We start from the raw sequence: 26,543 nt of genomic DNA, 5'->3' as shown, positions 1-26,543 counted from the left end.
TACGATAGGAATTAAATTACCGATACCCGGTTAGTTACCATAACCCGTTATGTGTGACATCTACTTATCATAGTTCGTTAGGTACGTTTTCTTAGTATCGACGTGACAGCTCAATGAAAATGAATCCTGTTACGCTCATTTTAAAGATAAAAGAAATATACAACTTTATATATATACAGTATATACATTTATATTACACACACTTCGATTTTTTAAATCTGCCGAGCCGTTCAAAAGTTATAACCGATTTAATGTAAAAAGAAAATTAAAAAACAAGTAATTTGTTTTTTTAAATTAATAAACATAATTTTCATTTAAATAAAAGAATATTGGCGGGATATGAACGGTTACTCTTTAAAATGAGCCTAAACGTGTTTTTCTACGACTATTTTAGACCGAGCTACAAAAATTTAAATTTCAAATGACTTGTTTTTTTTGCCAGAAACTTTGCACGTCATTGTATATTTTTTTATTAATATTCACATTTGGTGTCATATTAACGAACCTGAAGAGTGAAGATTGAATTTAACCTGAAGCAACTTCGGGAAACGATTCGTATACCTCTTTTATTAGGCCTGGCATTATGAGATTTCATTAAACAGTTACATGTTACATTTAGGTGACACACAAATTTCCTGCACAAAATTATTGTTTGTTCGACGAACTATTTAAGGGTATAAATAGTTTTCTTATTAATATTTGAAGCTGATTTATGACTCCTATTGTTTTAAAGCGAAACAGCACGTGTAATATTTTGACCTTAACGAAGTGTGATATGATAATGTAAATTAACCGTAAATAGTTACGAATATATTCATAAAATATTAATATATTTGACTTATTATCTTATTTCTTTATTGCTTACGAATTGTAGATTTTTAATAATGGCTGTACGAGTTCAATTTGAAAACAATAACGAGATCGGCGTATTTTCTAAACTAACGAATTCGTACTGTCTTGTTGCTATTGGGGCATCTGAAAATTTTTACAGGTATTTATCACCATTATTATTATTTTTCTTACATAAATTTAACTTTAAAATAAGTGAATAAATTAATAAGTTTCCTATTTTTTTATAAACGGAAACTAATTTCATTATTTAATAATACATTTAGAAAATCTTTAAAAGAAAATCTGTTTGAAGTTTTGTAAATAAATACTTGAGAAATGTTTTATGACAAAATTGGTAATTATTCATTAGTTGTGTTCAAAGTATGGTCAATAAACAACAATTATTTACACAATTATTTAATTATTTCAATTATTTCAATTATTTAAAGCAATTCATTAATTTGTGTTTGTTTAGAAGTCTTGATTTTGGTTTTTCATTTGTAAAGTCCATTTATAGTCATACTTTAAATTTTAGCATAAATGTTCATATTAGTATGCTAATATGAATATTAAACTAGTATTACATTTACTAAAAAGTTAGAGAAGCTGAAAAATTAATAATTATATTTTCATACAGATATTTGAAATGTATGATAAAATATTTACACCATATAATTTTAGTATGTTAAATGGACCTAAATGTTAATAACGTAATTTGAAATATAACGTAGTAGTTTAGAAAATTTTGCTTAACTTTTCCTTTAGGTAATAAGTATTAAATTTCCTTTTATATTGTACCAGTAAGTAATATAAATTAGTATTAAGATATACCAAAATTACCAATGATTAATTGCATAAGAAAGTCACACCTTACTTTTTAATAAAAATAAAATTCATTGATGTTTAGGAGACAGAGATTTTTCTGATCTCATAATTTTTTTATAGTTTCCTTGTTAATATTTTCCTGCTATTGAAAGCTATAAATAAATTAATTAATAACTTTCAATTGTTGTTCAGACCACTCCAAATAGAAATGTAAATACATTGATGGCCTAAGTAGAAAATCTGGTAATTAAAATTAATGGAATATATTCAAAGGTATAAATTTATAATTAAATAACTTACTAATATTATAATCAAGGTAAAACCATAACAGTTAATGTGAGGTTATTGTTATAAAAAAATAGTCATTGAACTTTTATTTTTCTATAGCTTTCTATTTAACACTATTTTAATATATTACATTGCAAATATATGGTAACTGTAATATAAATGTTGTAAATTAAATCTTAGCAGTACACATGTGTTCTTAATGGTAATTTGAACCAATAGAATTGTTTTATTGTTGATATATTGTCATATAGATAATACTATTGAACAGAGTGACAAAGTTGTAATTATTGATAGGTGTTTCCCATATAATCGGTCAATGATCGCACATATTCCTATATTTTTCATATTCTAAATTTATTAGTTTTTTATTCGGTTATACTATTTGGATTATAAAATTTTTTTGAACATTCCAAATTAATTATATTTTGTTTATACTGATGAGGAATTTGAATCTATGAATGAAAGACTTATATTAGAATTTCAGTTTTGAACTACAAGCACCATTTCAAATCCATGAGATTGTGTGAATTGTTAAAACAAAACAGTTTACTATATGATATATGTTACATTTCAATCAATTCTATAAAAAAGCATGTCAAAGAGTTTTTAACTAGTATTTATGTTTATTTTTGCTTTGTCAAATATACCTAGTAATATACCTCATTATTAAATTATATTATATAAATGTAATATAAATTTTAACAATTTTCATTTTTATAAATCTAAATATTTAATTATTAATTTATTTATTGAATTACTTAAGCTTGCATGAATTTTTTAGTACAAAAGAAAAAAAATTACATTGTAATTTGTGTAATTACATTGTAATTAAAAATTGTGTAAGAACTTTTCAAGACTTAAATTGATATTTTTCATTGTTTCAAACCAGATCCAATATGGTACAATAATGTGTATACTTCAACATTTACAGAATGAAATCTAACACATTTCTATCTAACATCAACCCTGCCCTTAGACCTCAGATAGTCAGTGTCAGTGTTACCGCTTAACAAATCTTTTGGGTACCTGTCACAGAAATAAAAGTAGGTCTTAATTTGGTCCACGGCACTGTATGGTAATGCAAATAAAATGCTCTTGTGATAACCCAGCTCAGAGTTGGGGCTGTATACATACGCGGCTACTGGACTCGTCTACAAAAAAAGAGCAAGAAATCGCATTTTTTTCTTCTGACTAGAGCGTGTTTTTGTTTGTTTATTAAAAAATTAACTAATTTTCTAAAGAATTTACAAAATTGGAGGCTTTGAAAGTAGAAGATCTACTGCTCAACAATGAAATAAACTAGCGGCGAAAAAAAAGCAACCTGAAGTAGTAACCCAAGATATCTTATGTTGTAAGATATCACATTAACATTATGATCGCATGTTTGTTAAAAAATTGATCAAATAGTTCTATTATTCGTGTTTTTCGTTGTAGCGGCGTGGTGGGGGAAGTCGACGGTCGCTGATTTCGTTCGCTTAAATTCTTGACGCATGTCTTCAAAATTCATAGTGCAACTCTAATAGCACGTATTTTAGGTTCTATTCTAGATAATTATGTCATTTTTTTAATTTGACAGTGCTTTTCGAGACGAGTTGAGCTTTCAAGCGAAAAAAAGTGAAATGTCTATAGAAAGGCTTTTATTAATATGTTTATTAATGTAAAATGGAGATATTCATGCTTGAAAGCTCACCCATGTAAGTAGTATATCCAATATATACGAGGGGGGGTCAATAAGTCTTTATAAAAAGAAGGAAGAAAAAGTTTTGCGTATGTAATTTTTTTTTATTTTTCAACATAATCTCCTTGAAAGTCGATACATTTTATTAAACGGCCTTCCAGTTTTTTTAAGCCATCAGAAAAATATGATTTCTGAAAACCCTCAAAATAGGCATTTGTTTCGGCGAAGACTTCATTCGACGTGAATCGTTGTCCGGCAAGCCATTTTTTGAGGTTAGCAAATAAGAAAAAGTCACTGGGAGCCAAATCAGGCGAATATGGTGGATGGTCAATTAATTCGAACTTTAAATCGTTAATTTTTGCCATCGAAACTGCACACGTGTGAACTCGAGTATTGTCTTGAAGAAAGAGGCATATTTTAAGGCACAGAGGACGTTTTTCTCTAATTTTTTCTATCAGCTGACCTAATAATGACGTATAATATTGGCCAGTGATCGTCTGGCCCTTTTCCAAGTAGTCGATGTAGATGATTCCATACGCATCCCAGAAAACCGTGGCCATAATCTTGCCAGCTGACTTTACTGTCTTTGCCTTCTTTGGGGCTGGTTTTCCTGCGGTAATCCATTGTTTGGACTGTTTTTTAGTTTCAGGTGTGTAGTGGTGTACCCATGTTTCGTCTACAGTTACGAGTCGCCGTCAAAAGTCTTCCGGACTACGACGTATGCGTGCCAAAAGAGTCTCAGAGGTGACCACGCGGGTTATTGGGTTATTAACAGTGAGCATACGCGGCACCCATCTTGCTGATATTTTTTTTCATCCCCAATTTTTCATGCAAAATTGAAATGATTGTACCCTTTAATACCCCTGTGGCCTCAACTAATTCTCGTAATTTTAAGTTTCTATCACTCAACACCATATCGTGGATTTTGTTGACCATTTCGGGCGTACTCACTTCTACGGGGCGTCCTGAACGAGGTTCATCTTTTGTTGTTGTACGACCGCGTTTAAATTCATTTATCCAGTTATAAACAGTCTTAAATACAGGGGAAGACTTGCCACGAAAGGCGTTCAACTCAACTGTGATTTCTTTTGGTGTAAGACCTTTCAAATGAAAATGTTTTATCACCGCTCGAAACTCTGTTTTTTCCATTTTTCAAATAAATCAATAACTTTTTGTTCAACCAACGCTCACAAGAAAATGACTTAATGAATCGAGCTGAAACTTTGTACGATATCTAGTTAGTCGTATTGCTTGCCAAAAACATCATAACTTAAGCGTGACGCGCGCCATCTCTTGGATTTTGTAAATATTTATTGACCCCCCTCGTATATTTATAAATGAATCTATTGTATTATTGAAGAATAATTTTGTTAAACTTATATACAATATATTATGACGCTATAAATTCGATCGGTTTTGTTATGCTAAAGTCATAAACTTTAACTTACAGTAAGCTCATAAATTATAACTAAAATCGTAATGGTGCATAATTATAATGTAACGAGATAATACGGCTCGTCACCAACTATTTAGGGCGGGGAAGAGAGGCAATGACGCTCTGAGTAATTAAGAGAGGATTATAGTAAGAGAAAGGATAATAAAATGGTTTAGACTCGTTAATTGCAAATATTATCCTATATTCCACGCATTCAACTTAACTTACTGTACCAAGAAAGCCCGACAATCAGTCAGCTTGTTGCCTGGCGTGATATCGCCGCGGCAAGGGCGTGAATACCGGCACAGAGAACCGTCGTAATAGTTTGCTGGTGAAAGTCTAACTATCGCGGCACTTGTAACGGGCGAGGACGATCGCCACATCTGAGAGAGAGAGTGAGAGAGAGAGAGAACTCTGGAAGAGCTCTTGACCTTGGTTCTGCTGCGACTCTTTGATGAGCGGGAAACAGTAGGCCACCTTTCCTCAAAGGCGCGTCGTCTTCTTCCCGTTGAGCAGCTCCCTCCTAGACTTCTTGTCCCTCGTGCTCAGTTCTCCTACTCACGACCTCTACTGATCTCGTTTCTCGCACTCGACTCTGCTGCTGACGGCCTCCACTGACTGCCTCGCTATCCTTTCTCTGTCGCTTGGTTCTTACTCTTCTCACACCTCGTATTTAACTCTTTGACCACTCGTACGTTACTTTTTTTTCGTACTCCTCGTTCTCGACTGCCGTTAAACTCTTTCTTCTCTCTACATTCGATGTATCTTCTCTTGACATAATTTCACGGCGGCACGCGACACCGCTAATCTGTCGTGAACCTACCGTGAACCATTGCAGAATACTGGCACTTGGACCCTAATCTCTGTCTCTTTCTTCGCTCTCTCCTTTTCTTATTCATTGTCGCCTTCAGTAACCCCACTCTCGGCTCGTCGATCATTATTGGCTACTGAAAGATAACAAACCTGCGTTAGGGGTACTCTTAAAATGCGCTCAATGTCGGTTACTAGGCCTACCGAGAGTAGAGAAAGGGGAATGAGCGACGCACGACAAAAAGTCGTCGCCTGCTCCTGTCACACAATTAATTGTCACAAATCATCACAAATTAATATATTTTTTTACTTAAGTTTTGTTTTCTTTGTAGGTGAAATACCAAATTCCAGATGGATTTGCTTAATCATATCGATTAATTGTAATTATTTACCATTATGATTTTAATTGAGATTTGTCAGTTTAATATACAGTAGTGCTCAAAATTATAAGGTACCCCTGATTTCGCTTTATTTTATTTAGGATTTTTAAGCTTTACAGAGCCTTGGAGGTTTGAATTTTCTAGTAGTCATTTCCAATATTTTTTTTAATAAAAATTGGTGTTTTTCTAAACAAATAAACGTCAATCTGATGTAGGTTTGATTCACTACAAAATTTTCATGCAAATTTGAATTTAAAAAGTAATACTTTTTGAAACAATGAAATATCATCGATTTCGTTGCACTTAAAACACTCTACAATGTTGTATGAGTATATGATGGCATGATTCTTTTTTCCTCATGTTTTTCCAACTTTCAGCTTCAACTGATGAAAATTTCAAATGGCTATGTATAAAATTGTTTAAACCACATAAAAATAACGTCTAATTTTCATATTTAAAAATCACTAATTTTATTGCATTTAAGGCCAATTTTTTTCAAATACCCTAGTCATTTTTAAATTTACTGCGCACAAGTTGCAGGAAAATACATTTTCTATTCGTTTTAAACCAATTGGTTTTGAAAGAAAAATATTATAGATATTCCAAAATTTTCTTTACATTTTTATAAGATTTTTGCAATCCTTGGGTATTTTAAAGAGGAAATGTCATAGAATGCTACCTTCAGATCCTTGTAGATCAAGTCGTGCTTCATCTTTCCGCAAAAGTGAGGTCATTCTTATAGCAATATATCTAATATTGTTACATAGCTATTCTATTTCCCTCAATAAATTTAATTGAAAATGACGTTTTCTCTTGTGATTTTCACGCCTGAAATCGCCCGATTAGCAGGAACAAAAAGACACGGCTCAAATATTTGTCAATATACTACAAGATAAAAAAAATGAAGAATATCGGTAACGTACACCTCGTGTATTTTCCTTGTAAGATGTGTGAACTACATCATATCTCAAAGTTATAATAATTATATTTCTTGATTTACTGATATATATATAAGTAAATCCCCCCACTTTTCATTTTAGCTATCTCATCCATGTTCTACAGCGCTAATATCGCTGCTGAGCGTAACATCACTATACTTGTAGCGCCATCACTTAGCCTTATAATCCCTTCAATCAGGTAAAAAAGCGCAGTCTCTCAAGACAGACAGTGATCTACCCTTCCCTTACCTACTCCATTTATGATAATCCTTGGTAGTTAGTTAAATTTTTATTTATTAGTTAATCAAATCAATATTCATTGATAATTGAGAACGGACTCATTTTAGAGCTGTTTGATACCTATTTCTTCTCATTATGTTAACCTTTTATAAGAACACTGATAGCTGAATCAACAAGACAACTATCTAACTAGGTATTTGTTACGATGACTTCTATTGCTTATTTTGAAGATACGGTAAAAAACTTCTGGAAAGCTTATTATTAGTCCAAAGATTCACTTATAGATAATCATATTAGATGGAGAAGTCTTGTAATAAATGCTATAATTTCACGTAAGGAATTTATGAATTGTCTTGATTTAAATAGAGTAATTCGACAAAGATGTCAAACTTGTGCTTTTCAATTGATTTCTCTTGAAATCAATTTGAGTCATTCTATAAGATTTGGTAGAAGTATACAACCATTACAATCTATTCTTGATAAAATTCAAGGATATGAAGTTATTTGGAGACCAATTCATTCGGCATTTGAAAATCGTGTTAGTACAGCATACATTGTTAATCAAAGTAACCTAGATTTAAAAACATTTCTAATCGTTGCCAATCAATTCAAAATACAAATTGAAATACCACAATTCTAGATATTCACAATGCTTTCAAGATAAACACAGAAATGGTAGCACAATTTATTATAAAGAAAAACCAAGAAGAAGATATTCATATTAAGCATTTCAATATTGAAAATATTGAATTCATAAGACCACTGACTTTAATAGGTGGTTTGAAAATAATATTAAAGTCTCATATATAAACAATGGTTAAGGAAAATCCCTCATGTAATTAAAACAACACTCTTGAAAATTTCAAACATGTTACTTATGTGTGAAGGCGTTACGTCATTCTGACGGCAACTAATAAGAAACTGTAATCTTGCGTTAGAATTGGCCAGATCATATCGAAACTTCGTCCACCTTTTTACAATATTAGCCTGTTGATAACCATATCTAATGTTAACATATTTGAAAAAATTAATTCTCCCCTGTGGAGACTGACTATAATTCCATTGTAAGTCGTAATACATTATAATCTATTTTATTTTCCTTCGAAATATTACTAATCTCATATATAAACAATGGTTAAGGAAAATCCCTCATGTAATTAAAACAACACTCTTGAATATTAAAGTCGTTTTACTTAAATATATAGATAAATTTCAAGAAAGAGACTTAGGCTGGTCATTAAAAACTATCATTAGGCTCACAATTAATATAAATAAGTATAATTCTCTTAGACCAAACTCATATATTCCATTACCGACATGCACAATAAAAAAGCTAAATAATCAATATTAAAAATGAAGACATTGAATGTTTTAAGTGTATGTAGCCGCTTTTATACCAAGCGTATTTAAAAATATTTGTATATCTTGGTGAAGAAAGCTGGTTATAGACAAGAGACTGCATTTTTATGATGTTATTTCTTAAATGTAGATTCATTTCATAGTCCATCAAAATTACTTAATCTGATAAACGTCGAACGAAGTTTTTCCAGATACGAAATCCATAAACATCGAGTCGTTGTTGGATGTTCCCTGTTGTTCCTGTGGGAATTTTTTTGATATTAACAATATTGTTTGTCGGCATCGTTTCCCTTACAGCTTTATCGCAATGTCCACTCCAAGAGTCGAGTAAAAGTACAGATTGAGGTCCAACATTTGGGTAAAAAACTTCTTTCAACCAAATTTTAAAATGATCTAAAATAAAAAAAAGTTATAATATTTTTATGTCATTGCATTATAATAAACAAAAATATACTAACTTGTCGTTAACTTTCCAGATTTAGATGCTTCCACATGCACATTTTCTGGTCTAAATAATGAAGATTCCACTATGGGACCGAATTGACCACGTTTTTCTCTTAATACTATAAAAAGTGGTGATAAAAGTTTCTCGGTTGCTGATATGGTTGGCTGAATTGTATAACTGTGCGTTGTCGATGAAACCGTCTGTACCAGACATTGCACCTGCTTTTCTCGTTCAACTGCTAATGTTCTTCCTGAGTGCATTTCTAATTGGAAACCACTCTGATCTGAATTATAAAAGTTTGCAATGCCGATTTCTGGTATACATGATTTAACATCAGCTACAAAAGCATCAGCATTAGTTTGTAGTTCTTCTTTACTTTCTAATGTTTTTTTGCTGATAAATTTATTTATTTTTCTAGATACTATTCTATGAGCTTTTAAATTTTCGTAACCAATTTTGAGAAGCCTTAAATCTTATATCTTCATGGCCAACAATTTTTTGAGCTTGCAATGCCCATTTCCGTATATCTCAATCATGCACTATCGTACCAGCTGCGATAGCGGCTTTTAAATTATCAAACGTGTATTGGCAAATTTGCGCAATTTTTTCTCGGTAAGTTCCATTTTTATTAATTATTTTCGCCCAACGTTTAAGTTGACTTATAGATAAAACTTTTTTGAATCTACGAGGGTGGTCCTATAAGTACTTAGCCTCACCGCCCGATGGCGCTACTCTCGCAAAAGAAATATTCTATCACGTAGTACAACCTTCTCGATGGTTACTGTCAAGATTTCAGCCGGATCGGAGTTGTAGTTTATTTTTGAGAGCGTGTGAAAGCAAGTGTGTCCGTTTATTTTTGAAAAATGGAATAAGAGCAGTATCGGTTGGTGATTCGATTCTTGTTTTTGGAAGGGAAATCGCGCAGCGAAATCAAAAAGCGCTTGGATGCTGTGTACGGTGACTCTCACCTCACATCGGCTCACACCTCCGCCTTCGCCATGGCCAAATTGGTCGAATTAGGCTACGAACTGCTGCTCCAATCCACCGTATTCTTCAGATTTAGCCCCGTGCGAATTCTTTTTGTTTCCAAGCTTGAAAAAGTCACTCGCCGGGCAGAAATTTGAGTCGAATGAGGAGGTAATCGCTGCCACGGCAGCCTACTTTTCAGACTTCGAGGAAACGTATTTTTCAGACCGGTTAAAGAAGTTGGAGCATCGCTGAGCCAAGTATATCGACCTAAAAGGAGACTGTTGAAAAATAAAACGCCACTTTTTCAATATTTTCGTTTTTTTTTTTGTAGGCTAAGTACTTATCGGACCACCCTCGTATGTTGTACAGTATCCGGTTTTAAGTTTTTTTTTCTGCTCATCCAAAATTCTACGGCTCTTTGTTTATAATCAAATGTGATTTCTTCATCATCATTTGTGCACTGATTTGTTGGTGCAAAATCAGGATCAGGAAAGTAATGTTGAACTTCATCTTCGATTACACAGGCCAATAAGGTTTTAGAACCAGAGACCAGACATACCATACTCGAAGGATTTTGGTGCGCTGAATCCAAATCCGAGCTCAGAATTGCGCCAGCACGTCAGGATTTTGAGATATCCTAACCTAAATGTGCGAAAATCACGTTTCTTGGCTATATTCGGTACCTTATAACATTGTGAATAAATTTTTTCATGCAAAACTGACAACGGCATCTGAAAGAGCAACTCTTGGCCGACAAAATTCATTACCAATTTTTGTTTTTATGTCTTTTGGTAATGGAGATATCATCATTTGAAATTTAACACCTATGAATTTGTTTATACTGCGACACTACAGAACGAGCGACCAGACATAGTACACCTGAAGGACTTTAGTGCGGTGAATCCAAATCCGAGCTCAGAATTGCGCCACCACATCAGGATTTTGAGATATCCTAACCTAAAAGTGCGAAAATCACGTTTTTTTGGCTATATTCGGTACCTTATACATGTGAATAAATTTTTTCATGCAAAACTGACAACGGCATCTGAAAGAGCAACTCTTGGCCGACAAAATTCATTACCAATTTTTGTTTTTATGTCTTTTGGTAATGGAGATATCATTGTTTGAAATTTAACACCTATGAATTTGTTTATACTGCGACACTACAGAACGAGTGACCATACATAGTACACCTGAAGGATTTTAGTGCGCTGAATCCAAATCCGAGCTCAGAATTGCGCCAGCACATCAGGATTTTGAGATATCCTAATCTAAAAGTGCGAAAATCACGTTTCTTTGGCTATATTCGCTACCTTATAACATGTGAATAAATTTTTTCATGCAAAACTGACAACGGTATCTGAAAGAGCAACTCTTGGCCGACAAAATTCATTACCGATTTTTTTATGTCTTTTTCCAGCAGAGATACCGTCAATTGAAATGTGCCATTTATCAATTGATTTATACTGGAGTATGAAAAATCTTGATTTTTTTTGCAATCTTCAGTAGTAGGAAAAACTTACACTGGCATATAAAGGTCTACCATTGTACTAATTTACGACGAATCTAGCTGAATTTATTAGATGCACTCTAAAATGGCAGCTATAAATTTAGGGCAGGCTAAGGCAGATGGTTATGACCTAAATGCACTGAAAATCTTATAACTCTAGAACCAGCGACAGATTAACTTAAGTGCGCTATAACCTGCAAGCTCAAAACCATGACAGGATTGCCTAAGTGCGTTATAACCTACACTCAGCTTAAAACCACGACAAGTTTACCTAAGCGCTCTATGACTTGCGAGAGGTTAAGCTAAGTGCGTTATAATACGCGGCTGGTTGACTCAAGTGCGCTATAAACTGCAAGCTCAAAATCACAGTAAGTTAACCTAAATTCGCAATAACCTGCTACAGGTTAATTTAAGCGCGCTATAATCCGCAACAGGTATATTGAGTACGATATAACTTGCAAACTAGAATCCACGACAGTATAACCTACATGCGCAGTAACCTTCGAGCTCTAGACCACTACAGGTGAACTTACGTTCGCTATGATCTGCGAGCGCTAAACTCACAACAGGTTAAACTAAATGCAGTGAACAGTGAGGGTCAAGCACAGGACAAATTAATTTAAGTGGACTGTAATCCATAGCATTTCAACCTAAGCTCCAATGTAGTTACAGAGGTTACACTAAGAAGCTGACAATCTTTAGAATGTATATTCTTAAACCTATAACCGCCAATTCTGTGATGTTATGCTTTCTTTTTGTGAAAACGTTGGCGCTTCATTTCAAACGATCGTTGAAAAGATTTACGTTTGTGACTAGTAGGTTTATTATCATCCCTTTTCAATGACCAGCAGTAGTCGGCCATCATTTTTTCGTCCCACTTTCCTTGGTAGTGTTGTTCCTTTTGTTTAAAGTCTTGGTGAAATCGTTCACCCATCTCCTCACTATATGCTCCAAGATTTTCTGGGAAAAAGTCTAAATGAGAATAAAGGAAGTGTATTTTAAGGCTCATTAGACAACCCATTTTTGGAAAATTCTGTAACATATTGGACACAATAATTTCAAACTGCGGGTCTCGATTATTGCCTAAAAATTTTTCTGTAACATCTTTGTAGCTCAACCAAGCATTCTTTTCAACGAGAGTCATGGTTTCGATAAATGTATCATCTTTCATGAGTTTTCGTATATCAGGCCCAACGAAAATGCCTTCCTTAATTTTTGCATCACTCAATTTCGGAAATGTGGCTTTCAAATGATTGAAACATTTACCTTCTTTATTCAAGGCTTTCATAAACTGTTTCATTAAACCTAATTTGATGTGAAGTGGTGGCAGTAATACTCTTTCCCTATCATCAAGACCTACGTAGGCGACATTATGAGAACCTATTTTCCATTTTGATCTTGTGGGCCATTTTTTTATTACCCAATGTTTATCTCTTGCACGGCTGTCCCAAAGGCAGAGGAAACACGGAAATTTGGTATTTCCCGATTGCAAGCCAACTATAAGATTTATCATCTTAAAGTCACCACAAACAAGCCAATTGTGAGTCTTGTAATTTATTTTTTCCAGTAGAAATTGAAAACTATGGTTTGATTCTTTTAGTGCAGTTGAGTGACCTACAGGAAGTGCCGCATACTCATTTCCGTTGTGTAGTAACACAGCTTTGAGACTTTGTGTGGAAGAATCAATGGAGAGACGCCAGTTTTCTGGCTTGTACAAATCTTGAATATACAAGTTAACCAATTCTTCGATGTTATTACAGTACACCATCACATCTTCCATTATAAAGTACTTCATAAACGCCTCTTCTCGGTTTCTGTAAATTGACACTTTTGTTCCAAGTAATAATAGCTTCCTTTCTTGGAGCCTTGAAGCACAGCGTTCAGCTTTATCCTTTGGAAGATTGAGGTTTCTCGTCATCAGAACTATCTTCAAAAGAGACATCTTCAGTTGTATCAATATCCATCGGTTCAACTTTTGCCGAACCAACTTCTTTTCCGGGTTTACTTACTTTTCCTACTTTGGCTGGTGTTACACTCGCTACCGCAGGGTAGATGATTTTATTTGAATTTTCTTTATTGAAACCCGTTGTATTACATAAGCAGAAGTAACAATTAGTTTCATGGTCCTTGGGCTCACGCCGGATGGTCGGTTCAATAACAGTCATATTGCTGCTATTATCATCCCACTTCAACATAGCAAGTTGCAAGAATTACAAATTGAAGATGGTACCCATGTCTTATCTAAATTGTCGATCGGAACCTTATAACATTTCATATATAGAGTTTTGATTGAATCATTAATCGATCGTCGATAAGAAGTTGTTTCAAACTTCCCACAAACATAACAAAATGTATCAATTTTTCTTGCACAAGGTCTTCTGGAACTCATTTTTCTTATAATAAATAACAAAGAGGATAAAAAATATTCTTCTGATAAATATTCTTATAATAAATAAAGTAGAAGAAAATAAGATAATAGCATTTACAGGAAATTCAACCGTTAGCCCGCCACTCAAACGTGATCTCTAACACGAAAGGATTAGCATGTCACAAAATCAGTTATCTCAGCTTGCACCTATCTCAGCTTCAGCATACAATCATACATTTCAAGTTACGTAATATTCTACATCATCTATCTACAGAATTTCAAAAACGAATGAAAGATTTCACGGTTTTTGATTCCGCTGATCGTATCGGATATCAGAGTTGCAAAATGTATTTTATTTAAAAAATTTCTTTAAACAAATTCCTGTATAATAGAATATTTTTGCAAGCTGCACCACATTTCCATGGTTTTGGGGGTTACTAGTCACGAGTTTGATGTCAGATTTGTACATTTAAATTTATTTAAACAAATTATTTAAATTTTTAATTCTAATATTTGTCTGTCTGTCACAGGCCGACAAACTTCAGAATCAAAAACTATACATAACGCACCCAAAGAATTTCGATGCGCTAAATCCAAATCCCAGCTTAGAATTGCGCCAGCACGTCAGTATTCCGAGATATTCTAAAAGGCTATAATCTGCGTGGCCATAACCTTAAATCCGTTAACCCAAAAACCCCCGACCCCTTAACCTTTAACTGTCCCCTTAACCTTAAATCCGTTAACCCCGTAGCCCTGAAACCTGTGATGTTATAAACCTCGATGCCGTTACGCAAATCCCTTAATGCCTGAGCCCAGTAATTTGCGCCACAAGGAATCTAGGGCTATTGTATCGCGGGTTACAGGATTCCGAGTTGAAGAAATTCGGGGTTAAGTTGGCAGGTTTTATTGTCGCGCTTATTATAACCTTCTTGGGTTAAAATATTTGGGGTTAAGGGGACGGGGATTATTGCATCGAAGGTCACAGGGCTCGGGGGTTAAGGGATTTAGGGTTAAGTGGACAAGGTTTATTGCCCTGCAGGTTACAATGCTCCAAGATCAGGGATTTGAGTTATAATAGTCGAAATTCATTGCGTTGCAGTATAAACCAATTGATAAGTAGTACATTTCAATTGACAATAAAAGAAGACATAAACTAAAGATTGTTAGTGCTTTTGTACGATAAGAATTGCTTTTTAGATGCCGTTGTCAGTTTTGCATGAAAAAATTTATTCACAATGTTATAAGGTCCTGAATATAGCCAAAAAAACGGGATTTTCGCACTTTTAGGTTAGGATATCTCAAAATCCTGATGTGGTGGCGCAATTCTGAGCTCGGATTTGGATTCACCGCACTAAAGTCCTTCAGGTGTACTATGTCTGGTCGCTCGTTCTGTAGTGTCGCAGTATAAACAAATTCATAGGTGTTAAATTTCAAATGATGATATCTCCATTACCAAAAGACATAAAAACAAAAATCGGTAATGAATTTTGTCGGCCAAGGGTTGCTCTTTCAGATGCCGTTGTCAGTTTTGCATGAAAAAATTTATTCACAATGTTATAAGGTACCGAATATAGCCAAGAAACGTGATTTTCGCACATTTAGGTTAGGATATCTCAAAATCCTGACGTGCTGGCGCAATTCTGAGCTCGGATTTGGATTCAGCGCACTAAAATCCTTCAGGTGTACTATTTCTGGTCACTCGTTCTGTAGTGTCGCAGTACGAGGTGTGATCAAAAAGTAAGAATTTTTATTTTTCTCAAAAAATATTTATTTATTCATCAATTTTTATTTTATCTCCTTCAAAGTAATCCCCCTCGGATATAATGCACTTGTGCCAACGCTTTTTTCAATCCTCAAAGCATTTCAAAAAATCATTTTTTGTGATCTTGTTTAGTTCATCCTTCGATGCCGTGTTTATCTCCTCAATCGTGGCAAAACGCCGTCCTTTCATGGGCCTCTTCAGTTTTGGGAACAAGAAGAAGTCACAGGGGGCCAGATCTGGGGAATACGGTGCCTGTGGCATCGATACTGTGTTGGTTTTAGCCAAAAATTCGCGCACAATCAACGATGTGTGAGCAGGGGCATTATCATGGTGCAAAAGCCAATTTTTATTTTTCCACAAATTCGGACGTTTCTGGTGGATTGCTTCGCGCAAATTGCGCATAACTTGCAGGTAATATTCCTTATTTACTGTTCTACCCTGTGGCAAGAACTCATGATGCACCACGCCCCTGCAGTCAAAGAAAACTGTAAGCAAAACCTTTACATTTGATCGAACTTGGCGTGCTTTTTTTGGTCTTGGTGATCCAGAATGCCTCCACTGGGACGATTGAGTCTTAGTCTCGACGTCAAAACCGTATACCCATGTTTCGTCACCTGTTATAACCCTGTTGAGTAAATCTGGATCATCGTTGACGTCATTCAGTAGCTCTTGGGCGATGCTCATGCGACGTTTCTTTTGGTCGAAATTGAGCAATTTCGGAACAAACTTCGCTGACACACGTCTCATGTCTAAATCACTCGTCAAAATTGATTGGCACGAACCAAATGAGATGCCAATATCGTCAGCAATTTCTCTAATGGTAATTCGACGATTTCCCAACACTATTTTCTTCACTTCTTCAACATTCTCATCAGTTGTTGATGTGCTGGGGCGTCCAGAACGAGGTTCGTCGTCGGTGTCTTCTCGGCCTTCTTGGAAGAGTTTATACCACTTGTAAACATTTTTTTGGCTTAAAGTAGACTCACCGTATGCCACTTACAGCATTTCAAGTGTTTTGAAACATTTGATTCCATTTTTCACACAAAATTTAATGCGAACTCTTTGATCCATGTTTTTAGACAGCAGCAAATCGTGGAGCACACAAAACACTTCTAACCTTGATGCCTCTCACAAACAAACCAAACATACTACAAAGCTGAAATTTGGAACGTATGTTCTAGACGAGTGTACCGACATAACCAAATAAAAAAGTCGAAGATCGAAAGGACGTAGCCCGCTAAATTTCAAAATTCACCTTACTTTTTGATCACACCTCGTATAAACAAATTCATAGGTGTTAAATTTCAAACAATGATATCTCCATTACCAAAAGACATAAAAACTAAAATCGGTAATGAATTTTGTCGGCCAAGAGTTGCTCTTTCAGATGCCGTTGTCAGTTTTGCATGAAAAAATTTATTCACATGTTATAAGGTACCGAATATAGCCAAGAAACGTGATTTTCGCACATTTAGGTTAGGATATCTCAAAATCCTGATATGCTGGCGCAAATTTGAGCTCGGATTTAGATTCAGCGCATCAAAATCCTTCGAATATATCATGTTTGGTCTCTGGTTCTGAACCTTTGTCAAATTTTGTTGGCCTGTATTATTTTAGCATCAGTATCTTTATAATCTTCATGAAAATCTAATGTCTCTTCAACAATCATATCAATATCATTAAACTCATACACGGCATCAATTAATATTTCTTTCAACTTTTCTGGCAATTAATTTCTTTGAAATTAATCTCGCCATCTGGTATTTGTAAACCTTGAAAATATGCTAATAATAAATTGACTTCGTTCAAAGGATTTATCTTCATGTTTTAATCTAAAACAAAATCAAGATATAAATACTCTTTTTTGCAGTTGAATAATTTTACGAAAGACAAAAGAAAACCTAGTCTACAGATAGAATTCGATCATACGTTTTTAACAGTTATATTTCACATGTTTACAAATCAAAATATTTGAATAAATTTATATATGATAAGTGACATAAATACTTACGTAGTAGACAAAAACTTTTCTTCTTGTTATGTACTATATTTTCGTGTTCGGGAAATTTGTAGGTAAATATAGAAAGAAGTTTATTTATAAATCCAGCACTATAAAAAAACTTTAACTTTTTAAATACTTGACTTTTCTTCAACTACTATGAATAATGATATATGTATCGGACGTCTTATTATCGTAAGAAGCGTAGATTTGATATAACTTATCTTCTTCGAGCCATTGATAAGACAAAATTGTAAATGAGATAAAGTGTACAGCAAAGTAAAGTACCAACAAAAAGTAAACTAAACCACAAGTGAAAATTGAAAAAAGTAAACAGTTTATAAGTATAGAAATTGAGACTATAATAACTATTTATAACGATTAATATAATCAATTATTTGTTATAATTTCTTTTCTCATTCACATATTGTAAATGATTAAAATAGAAATAATAACTATATTAAACTTCTACTTTTGAAATTAATAATTTTTAACTGTTATTACTTGTTATTTTTCTTTATTACGAATTAACTTTACGTTTAAAAATTAATAACTATTATTATTACTGTTTTATACACAGCTATATGTAATACAATGCAAATAATATTTTTAAAAAAACTGATACTATAACTGGTATTATTAAATTCGAAAAAACCAAATAGTTAATAATTATTTATAATTTATTTTAGTCTCAAATCTTATATTTATAAGCCGTTATTAGTTATTTTTTTCTTTTTTGTATTTATAATGAAAAGAAAATAATAATTATTACATAAAATTTGTAATACTTGGTACATATTGTTATGCAAAATGAATTTTATTCGAGAAATACATTTATTTGTCGCTATTTATATAAGGTTAGCCCGCATGTGGTTCGGTATGGGTGGTTTATAAGGGTGGGGGTTAGATAGATTAGGGGTAGGTAGATAAGAGGTATGTGATTCAGCTGGGATAACTCGCTTATGGTGTAAAATTCACTTATTTCAAGAAATAACAAACGACTAAAGTTGCTTTTCCCAGGATTAGGTGGGTTAACCTGCATGTGGTTCGGTAAGGGTGGTTTATGGGGGTTTGGTGCGTTAGAGGCAGGTTGGTTAGTTGAGGTAGCTCGCTTATGCATAGGATTAAATTATTTCAAGAAATAACAAACAACTAAACTTGTTTATCCTAGGGTTAGGTGGATTTACCTGCTGATATTTTGACGGGGGTGGTTTCAAGGGGGTGAAACAGCCCTTAAACATATTTTTTTTTTAAATCTGAAAAGACGTCAATTTAATTTTGGTATTTTCTCATTATCAGTGCTATTTTTAAATCACTCGAGCTGATTTACTATATTACATGTCGTAAAACAGTACAAAAAATAGTGTATTTACCCCTATTAAAAAGGGGGTTGCAACCCTTCGGTATAAATGTTACGTCCTTAAAAACGCCTTTTTATAAGAAATTTTTTAACGTTGAGTTTACTTAAAAATATTCATTTGATGCTGAGAAATATTAAAAAAATTGATTTTAGGGGTTGATTTTCAGGGTAGATTTCACCCCTTAAAAGCCCTTATGGTCCGATAAAAAAAAAACACGTATCTAATTTTTGTTCAAGTACGAGGGTCGTTTGAAAAGTCCGTGAAAAGTCAGAGAGATGGCGCTACTAGTACGTATCAAGCTTATTTTCAGTTAGTGGCATATCTTGGAAGAGCACACACCAAGTTTCAGCCAGATCGGCCAATTACTTTGCGTTTTACATTCGTTTCAATCAAAGAAATCGAGTGGTTGTAAAAAAATGGACGAAAAAGAATTTCGTGTATTGATTAAACATTACTTTTTCAAAGGCAAAACGCCTTAGGAGATTAGACAGAAGCTTGATAAGCATTATGGTGATTGTGCACCTTCGATTAGAATGGTTTATAAGTGGTTTCAAAATTTTTGGAGTGGCCATATGAGCACAAAAGACGCTGAACGTTCTGGACGCCCAGTTGAGGTTACCACTTCAGAAATCATTGATAAAATCCATGACATGGTGATGGCTGACAGAAGAGTGAAGGTGCTTGAGATTGCTAGTACTGTAGGCATCTCGAGCGAACGGGTACATCTATCCGGAAAAGGGTAAAATCATTACAGGCGAATATTATTCATCGTTATAGGATCGTTTGAAAACCGAGTTGCTAAAGAAACGTCCACGATTGGCCCACAAAAAAGTCCTCTTCCACCACGACAATGCGCCAGCTCACGCCTCAGCAATTATGGCCGCAAAACTGATGGAGATAGGGTTCCAACTCTTTTCACATCCCCCCTATTCTCCAGACTTGGCTCCGTCGGACTACTATTTGTTCCCTAATATGAAAAAATGGCCGGCGGGGAAAAGATTTTATTTAAACGAGGAGGTGATTGCAGAAACGAATGCCTATTTTACAGACTTGAACAAATCCTATTATTTGGTAGGGATTAACAAACTAGAGCAGCGTTGGATGAAGTGTATAAGCCTAAAAGGAGACTATGTTGAAAAATAAAAAAGATTTGTTAAAAAAAACCAAGCAGTTTTTATTTTTGCACGGACTTTTCAAACGACCCTCGTATTACAACATATCCCAAAATCATTCAAATCGGTGAGGTCGGATTGGGGTGGTTCCCTTGTAAGTCTTCGGTGTAGGTTTTTATGTAAAATGCATTTTTGATGATAGTAAATGAGTCTTCAAATCTTATAAAAAAATGAAAAATGGAAATGAAGCACGAGTAATTTGACTTATAGAACAATTTGAAATATTGTTAGTTTAGTTAAAACAAGTGTATGCTAATGCTACAGAAGTGAATATTAGTTGGTTTGATGAATTTGAATTTAACAGAGCTAAAAAATGTTAAACATGTTAATTAAACTTTTAATGATGGAAAAAGAAAAGTTAATTATCACTGTCATTTAACTTATTTAACTGGTAAAGAGTACCTCCCGTTAAAATAGTAAAATGCCCCTCTTCTGGGATCGAAAAATGAGGTTAGTAAGTCTATTCTACATAAAAAAAGATCAAAATTGTCGCCAACCAGCTCTTTGTGACCAATCCTAAGCCGTTATATATCTAAAAAACGGCAATTTTCGTTTTTATTTTTTGTTCCCCACAACTAAATTAGCTATCGACACCGAATTTGCGGAATTATCTTCTGTGTGCAGCCTAGTTATCTGTAAATTTTTTTTTAAATGTCATAGGTATAGTCCTTCTAATCTAAAAATCTTGTTTTTAATTTTTAAATCGCTGTATCTTTTTTTGGAGGGAGCTTCTGGGCTGGATTTATCATCAAAATTTTTGTTTTCTTGTAAAGAATAAAAGAAAATAATGTCCTAACCGTATTTTAATTGGTGTCATGCTCAAATTAAAAACAAAAAACCGTTTTTTTAGCAGTTTTTTGGTTATAGCACTTTTTAGGTTACTTCTATCATAAAATTAATAGCACCGTCGTATTTTACTCAAAAAACATTGAAATAATGTATCTCATTCTCATAAATAATTATTGGAAATTCCTGAAAAATTCAGCAAATAAGTTCGATTGTCTTGGGTCACGTTGTATACATTCCACATTTATACTTGTCTCAGATTGAAGAACACACAAAAGTTGTTTTCAAAGTTGTGATACATGTTTTCGGTGTATTTTTTTGCGTAAAATACGAGAGCGCTATCTATTTTATCGTCGGACTTATTGAGAAAGCACTAGAGGCGAAAAACCACTGAAAATCCCGCTTTTCGCCTCTTGTACTTTCTAGAGTAATTCTAAGATAGAACCGATTGCTTTATCGTAATAAAATCATCGTAATTAAATCATCGTAATTAAATCATCGTAAAAAATACATCGAAATCATGTGTAATACTTCAAACATTAATACATTATATCATGAAAAATCAGCAATGAAACTTTTAATCTTCGTGTATCCGTATACCTGTATATAACATTCGAAATTTTCTGACGCAACATAAATTTCTCGTGTTTTTTCCCGCTGTATTCAATCCTTCGAAATCATTCGGAAAATGTTGAATTTTGACTTTTTCTGAAGAAACATTTTTTTTTGAATGAAATGTAAGCAACCCATATGATATTTTGATATGAAACATATTTATTATGATCAGACAATAGATATAAGAATTTAAAATCTGTTGCCCTGGCTGGTGCTCATTCTGTCGAGGTATATTTCTCATCATGATATTTCTATCTATTAGCGCTCCAAGTAGCCGACTCAGAAACTACATGGTTTGACGTTTAGGGCGTAAACTTATTCATCTGCATAACGCCCTAACTAATTTTAATTTTTTAAAGTATCAAATAATGTCGCACAAACAAATTAGAACGAAACGTCAGGTTTATTATTTGATGCACTATTTAACGATGTAATTAATTTTTTGATCTTATATAGTTTTTTATTTTCCTGGTGTTCACTTTTAATACATTATGTATTGTTTATTCCGCGTATGAGTACAGTGTCGGTGATACATGTAGAAGTTTTATAGGTATTTTGAATTCTCCACTTACTAATAGCTAATAGTTAATAGCTTAATTGTTTTATATGTCTTGAATTCTCTACTTACAAGGAAACATTCCCAACCGTCCGCCTTCAATTTTGTTGCAACCGAGATATGTTATACTTTATAAAAAAAAATAAGAGACATGTATTTTTTTTATCGGCGCAAAAATCTGTCTAGGGGGTGAATACCACCCTCAAAAATCACCCCTATAAACAGTTAAACAGAAGTAACTTTGGTTGTAATGAGTATTTTTTGATGAAACAAAATAGAAAAATTTCTTACTTGAAAAACAAAACCGAATAATTTTTAACTCGGGGGGTTGTAACCCCTACGATGTATAAGGGAAAAACTACATTTTTGATTGGATTTTTCGTGTAAAGAATCACAAAATTATCATGAATAAATTGATAAATGTTCATCTAGAAAATGATAAAATAAAATTAACGTGTTTCGGCATTTTTTCATTTTTATGTCTTTCGAGAGTGAACTACCCCTAAACCCTATTAATACTATACGAATAGTTACCGATCACCAATTTTGCTGATTTTCCATATGCTATGACGTTTAAAAGTGGGCTAGACAATGACACTGGTAGTCTGTAAAAAAATAAATGTGAGGGCTGAAGACCATCTTTAAAAACTACCCCTAAAACACTATTACAACTATATCTTCGGTATTCATGACTATTTTTCGACCAAAAAAAATGTGAAAAAATCTATATAAAAGAGAAACGTAACCATACAGGTTTTGTCACTGGGGATTGCCAGTCTTACGTTGTACAGGGGTGAAACTGTCCATAGAGTATATCTTTTTACCATCCGAATTCAAAACCGGATCATAAAAAAATTAAAAAAAAAACGATCTATCTTGTGAAAAATAATACGAATAAACCTAAAGCGTTTCGGTATATCTCCTAAACACCCGACATACGCATACCTTCTAATCAACTTTCTGATTAACCCTCTTATTAGCCCCACTCGCATACCACCTGATCAACCTTAGCCCCTGATCAACCCACTCGCATACCCCTGAACAGTCCCTCATTAACTTCACTCGCTTATCCCCTGAATACCCCTGATCAACTCCACGGGGAATCTCCGATCGTCTGTATGAAGAAAAATGTATTCCTAATCTGTAAAGTGAATTTTGAAGGGTAAAAGTACTACTTTATGGTGTGTGGTCCGTTTGTGAAAATAAAATTTATTCACTACGTCACATAACTTTGAATATAGGTTTATATAGGTTAATTAGCCCCAATCGCATACCACCTGATCAACCTCGCTCGCATACTCCCTGATCAACCTCACCCTCTGATTAACCTCACTCTCATACTCGTTTATTAACCCTCACTAACCACACTCGCATACGCCTTTATCAACCCCACTCGCATACCCTCTGAATAACTCCACTCGTCAAGTTAACCCTCGTAAACGTAAGCCCCTAGTTCATCCCCAAGACAGTTTCACCTCCAAAAGGCTTAACCCAATGGATGGTTATCGGATGGGTTTACACCCAGGTCGGTCAACCGCTTGACAAATATTTCCGTAGACAGAGTAACCCGTAGAAAAATTCACTCCTATACAAGTTGATTCAGGACAAGTGATGTATGTTTATTTATTTTATTAATACAATATTAATACGTTTGATGGTATCATCATATTCTTATTGAAATTCAACAAAATTTTTAAAGTTAATGATTGTATTCTACGAGGTCGGTTCAAAAAGAATCGCGAATTTTGTATGTTTTCAAAAATTATTTATTTATTCTGAATATCTATTTTCACGGTGGTCCGGAACGACCCAGATATTCGATGAAAAAGCACCTCTGATTTTATTGCAGGAATCTGTTGAAGAACACTTCAGAAGGGTGTATATCAAATTTGAGCTCAATCGGTTAGGCTATTTTTGAAAAAAGTCATTTTGAAAATTAAAAGTACAAGATTCCATTTTTTTCATTTTTTTTCTATTATTTTATTTGAAATAAAAAATTTACTACAATATAACAAATAATAAACGATGCAATAAATAATAAATAACATTAAGGTAAAACAAAATAGAATTAATATCACAGATTAGATATGTTTGGAATTATACTCTTGTACAGCTCGCAGTAGCTTAGTTGCATAATCTGGATGCGTACTCACAACTTTGTACTTATCCCAAATAGATTGAAAATCATGATGTACCGATTCAACTGCCTGTTCACTAAAAAATCCTAAACCTTTGTTAACTGTAGAACAATAATCTGGAACATGAAACAGAACTGCGTGAACTTTAGGAGTGATCGGAATTTCTAAACTGATGTAACTTTTTTCAAAATTAGCAATGGACTCTTTATAGTTTTCTTTCAAATTCATAGAAAAACAAGAATCGACTACGCATCGAAAATCATTAAAACATTGAACATATTTTAAGCATCCTAAACTACAAATACTACGTAAGTTATCGACCTTGTCCAAGAGTGCTTTACAAGCATTACCAGCAAATGCAGGACTTCCATAAACAAACTCACGCGTGACATTACACATTTTTGCCCATTCGAGACTCTCAGATTCATACGCAAGTAACATATGTTTATACAGTGTGTTGACGACCCCGATCATCAAGTGGAGTTCAGGTGGTGGAATAATATCGATGATACGCTCTTTATTGTTTGCAGAGGAAATTATAGGATTATTTGTACAACATTTAAATTGTTTCGCATATTGTTTCTTACTCTTTTTTTTCTTCCAACCTGCATCATTAGTCTTACAATTTTCAATCGTTCTATATTTCCCACAAACATTCAACGCATCTTTTGATGCCATGCACCATGTACAAGGATAAGTACTCGCATGTGCCATAATACCTACTAAAATGTTCGCCATTTTCAAGTCAGTCGCAATAGTACCATTCAAGTTTCCGATATCTAACACTGACCAAAGCATCGACACATTTTCGTAATTTTCCTGCGTATTCGCAACCAAACCAAGCAAGAAAAGTTTTTTAACACCTGTGTCTTTAAACTTTTTAGATTTATCATAGCGAAGTGATCGAGTTTTATTAGTAGCTAACAAATCACTATCAGTCATAATTGACTGGATTGACAAAGTAACTTTTAAAAAACCACCGCCGCCATCAATCCTAAATTTCAGGTGAGTTTGATTATACGCTCTCTCTTTTGTAACGAAATCAATGAGGCCTTTAACATTGTTACAAAAAATTCCAGTTTCAGTAGATGTCTCTGTCTTGCTATTTTTTATTTTAATTATTTTACAATCTTTTGCTTCAAAGTAACTGTCTAACCGATGGTTAAGTTTTTGTAAGTTATCCCTGATGTTAGGTTCAAAAAGTTTTCTTTTTTTATTTGAAGCATTTCGCAAAGACGAACAAATACTTTTCATTTTATTAGTAGAAATACCATAATCGGTTGAGATTTTCGAAACAACTGTGGTCGATATCGGTTTTCGCTCGTCACTTTTTGAAGGATTCAAGTTCACGCGAAATTTTTGCCCACGCTCGCGAGATAAATACAAAACCTTGTTTGAAGTTTTATCGCTGCCTTTTTCTCTTTCCAAAACATCTTTTTTCGCATCAGAAATAATATCTTCTAGTAGCTGGCACGCTAAATGTTCTTTTTGTTTCAATGGTAAATCATCTAACACTTGACTTTTTAAACTAGCAATATATTTCGATGAACTTGAACACACATGTTGTACTGCACCGACTTTCAATAATGCTTTACATTTTTGGCAATATTTCTTTTTTTTCACTTTCTGTCCTGGGGATGACGTCGCCTCCAAGTTTCCTTTTTGCCGTATACGGCATGGTACGCGTACCATCTTGCATAACTTACATTCACATAACTTTGTAGCTGTCGATCTACTTTCTCGTGAAATCTTAGGAAATTCTGAATAGTGCAACAAATTCAATGTCTTGTGTGTTTCATTTGAATTTACCGAACGGTGAATAAGAATTTTACACGCTGCGCAAACGACACTAGGAAGTCGATTATCATCTGCATCATAGTCAACTAATTTTTAATTTTTTTTTTCAAAGCACCTTTTATTGTCCTCATATTTTTTTTCTTTTGTAAACAAAATAAACAAATGGATGCACGATTTTCATCGTGGGATTTGGCGTGATCTAAATGACGTGACATTTCTTAACACTAGATATAAATATAATATTATATTTGGCTGACATATAATATATAATATTATATTAA

General features: G+C 33.7%; 1 protein-coding gene across 3 annotated transcripts in view; it reads left to right on the top strand.

The window, feature by feature from the left end:
* The first annotated feature begins 542 nt into the window (after positions 1 to 542).
* Positions 543 to 26,543, top strand: part of LOC131668523 (eukaryotic translation initiation factor 6) — a 295,604-nt gene continuing 269,603 nt past the window's right edge. The window contains exons 1-2 of one of the 3 annotated variants that reach the window (XM_058942806.1): positions 543 to 674; positions 875 to 991. In XM_058942806.1, coding sequence (XP_058798789.1) covers positions 885 to 991 — 107 coding nt within the window. In that variant the 5' untranslated portion in view covers positions 543 to 674; positions 875 to 884. Of the gene's footprint in view, positions 795 to 874; positions 992 to 26,543 lie in introns of all 3 variants that reach the window. The other 2 variants (XM_058942787.1, XM_058942797.1) reach the window with 2 other exon arrangements.

Source organism: Phymastichus coffea, unplaced genomic scaffold (genome assembly GCF_024137745.1).
Source record: "Phymastichus coffea isolate CEN01 unplaced genomic scaffold, Cenicafe_Pcof_1.1 PCOF00006, whole genome shotgun sequence".
NCBI lineage: Eukaryota > Metazoa > Arthropoda > Insecta > Hymenoptera > Eulophidae > Phymastichus > Phymastichus coffea.
This window is presented reverse-complemented; position numbering and strand designations above follow the sequence as displayed.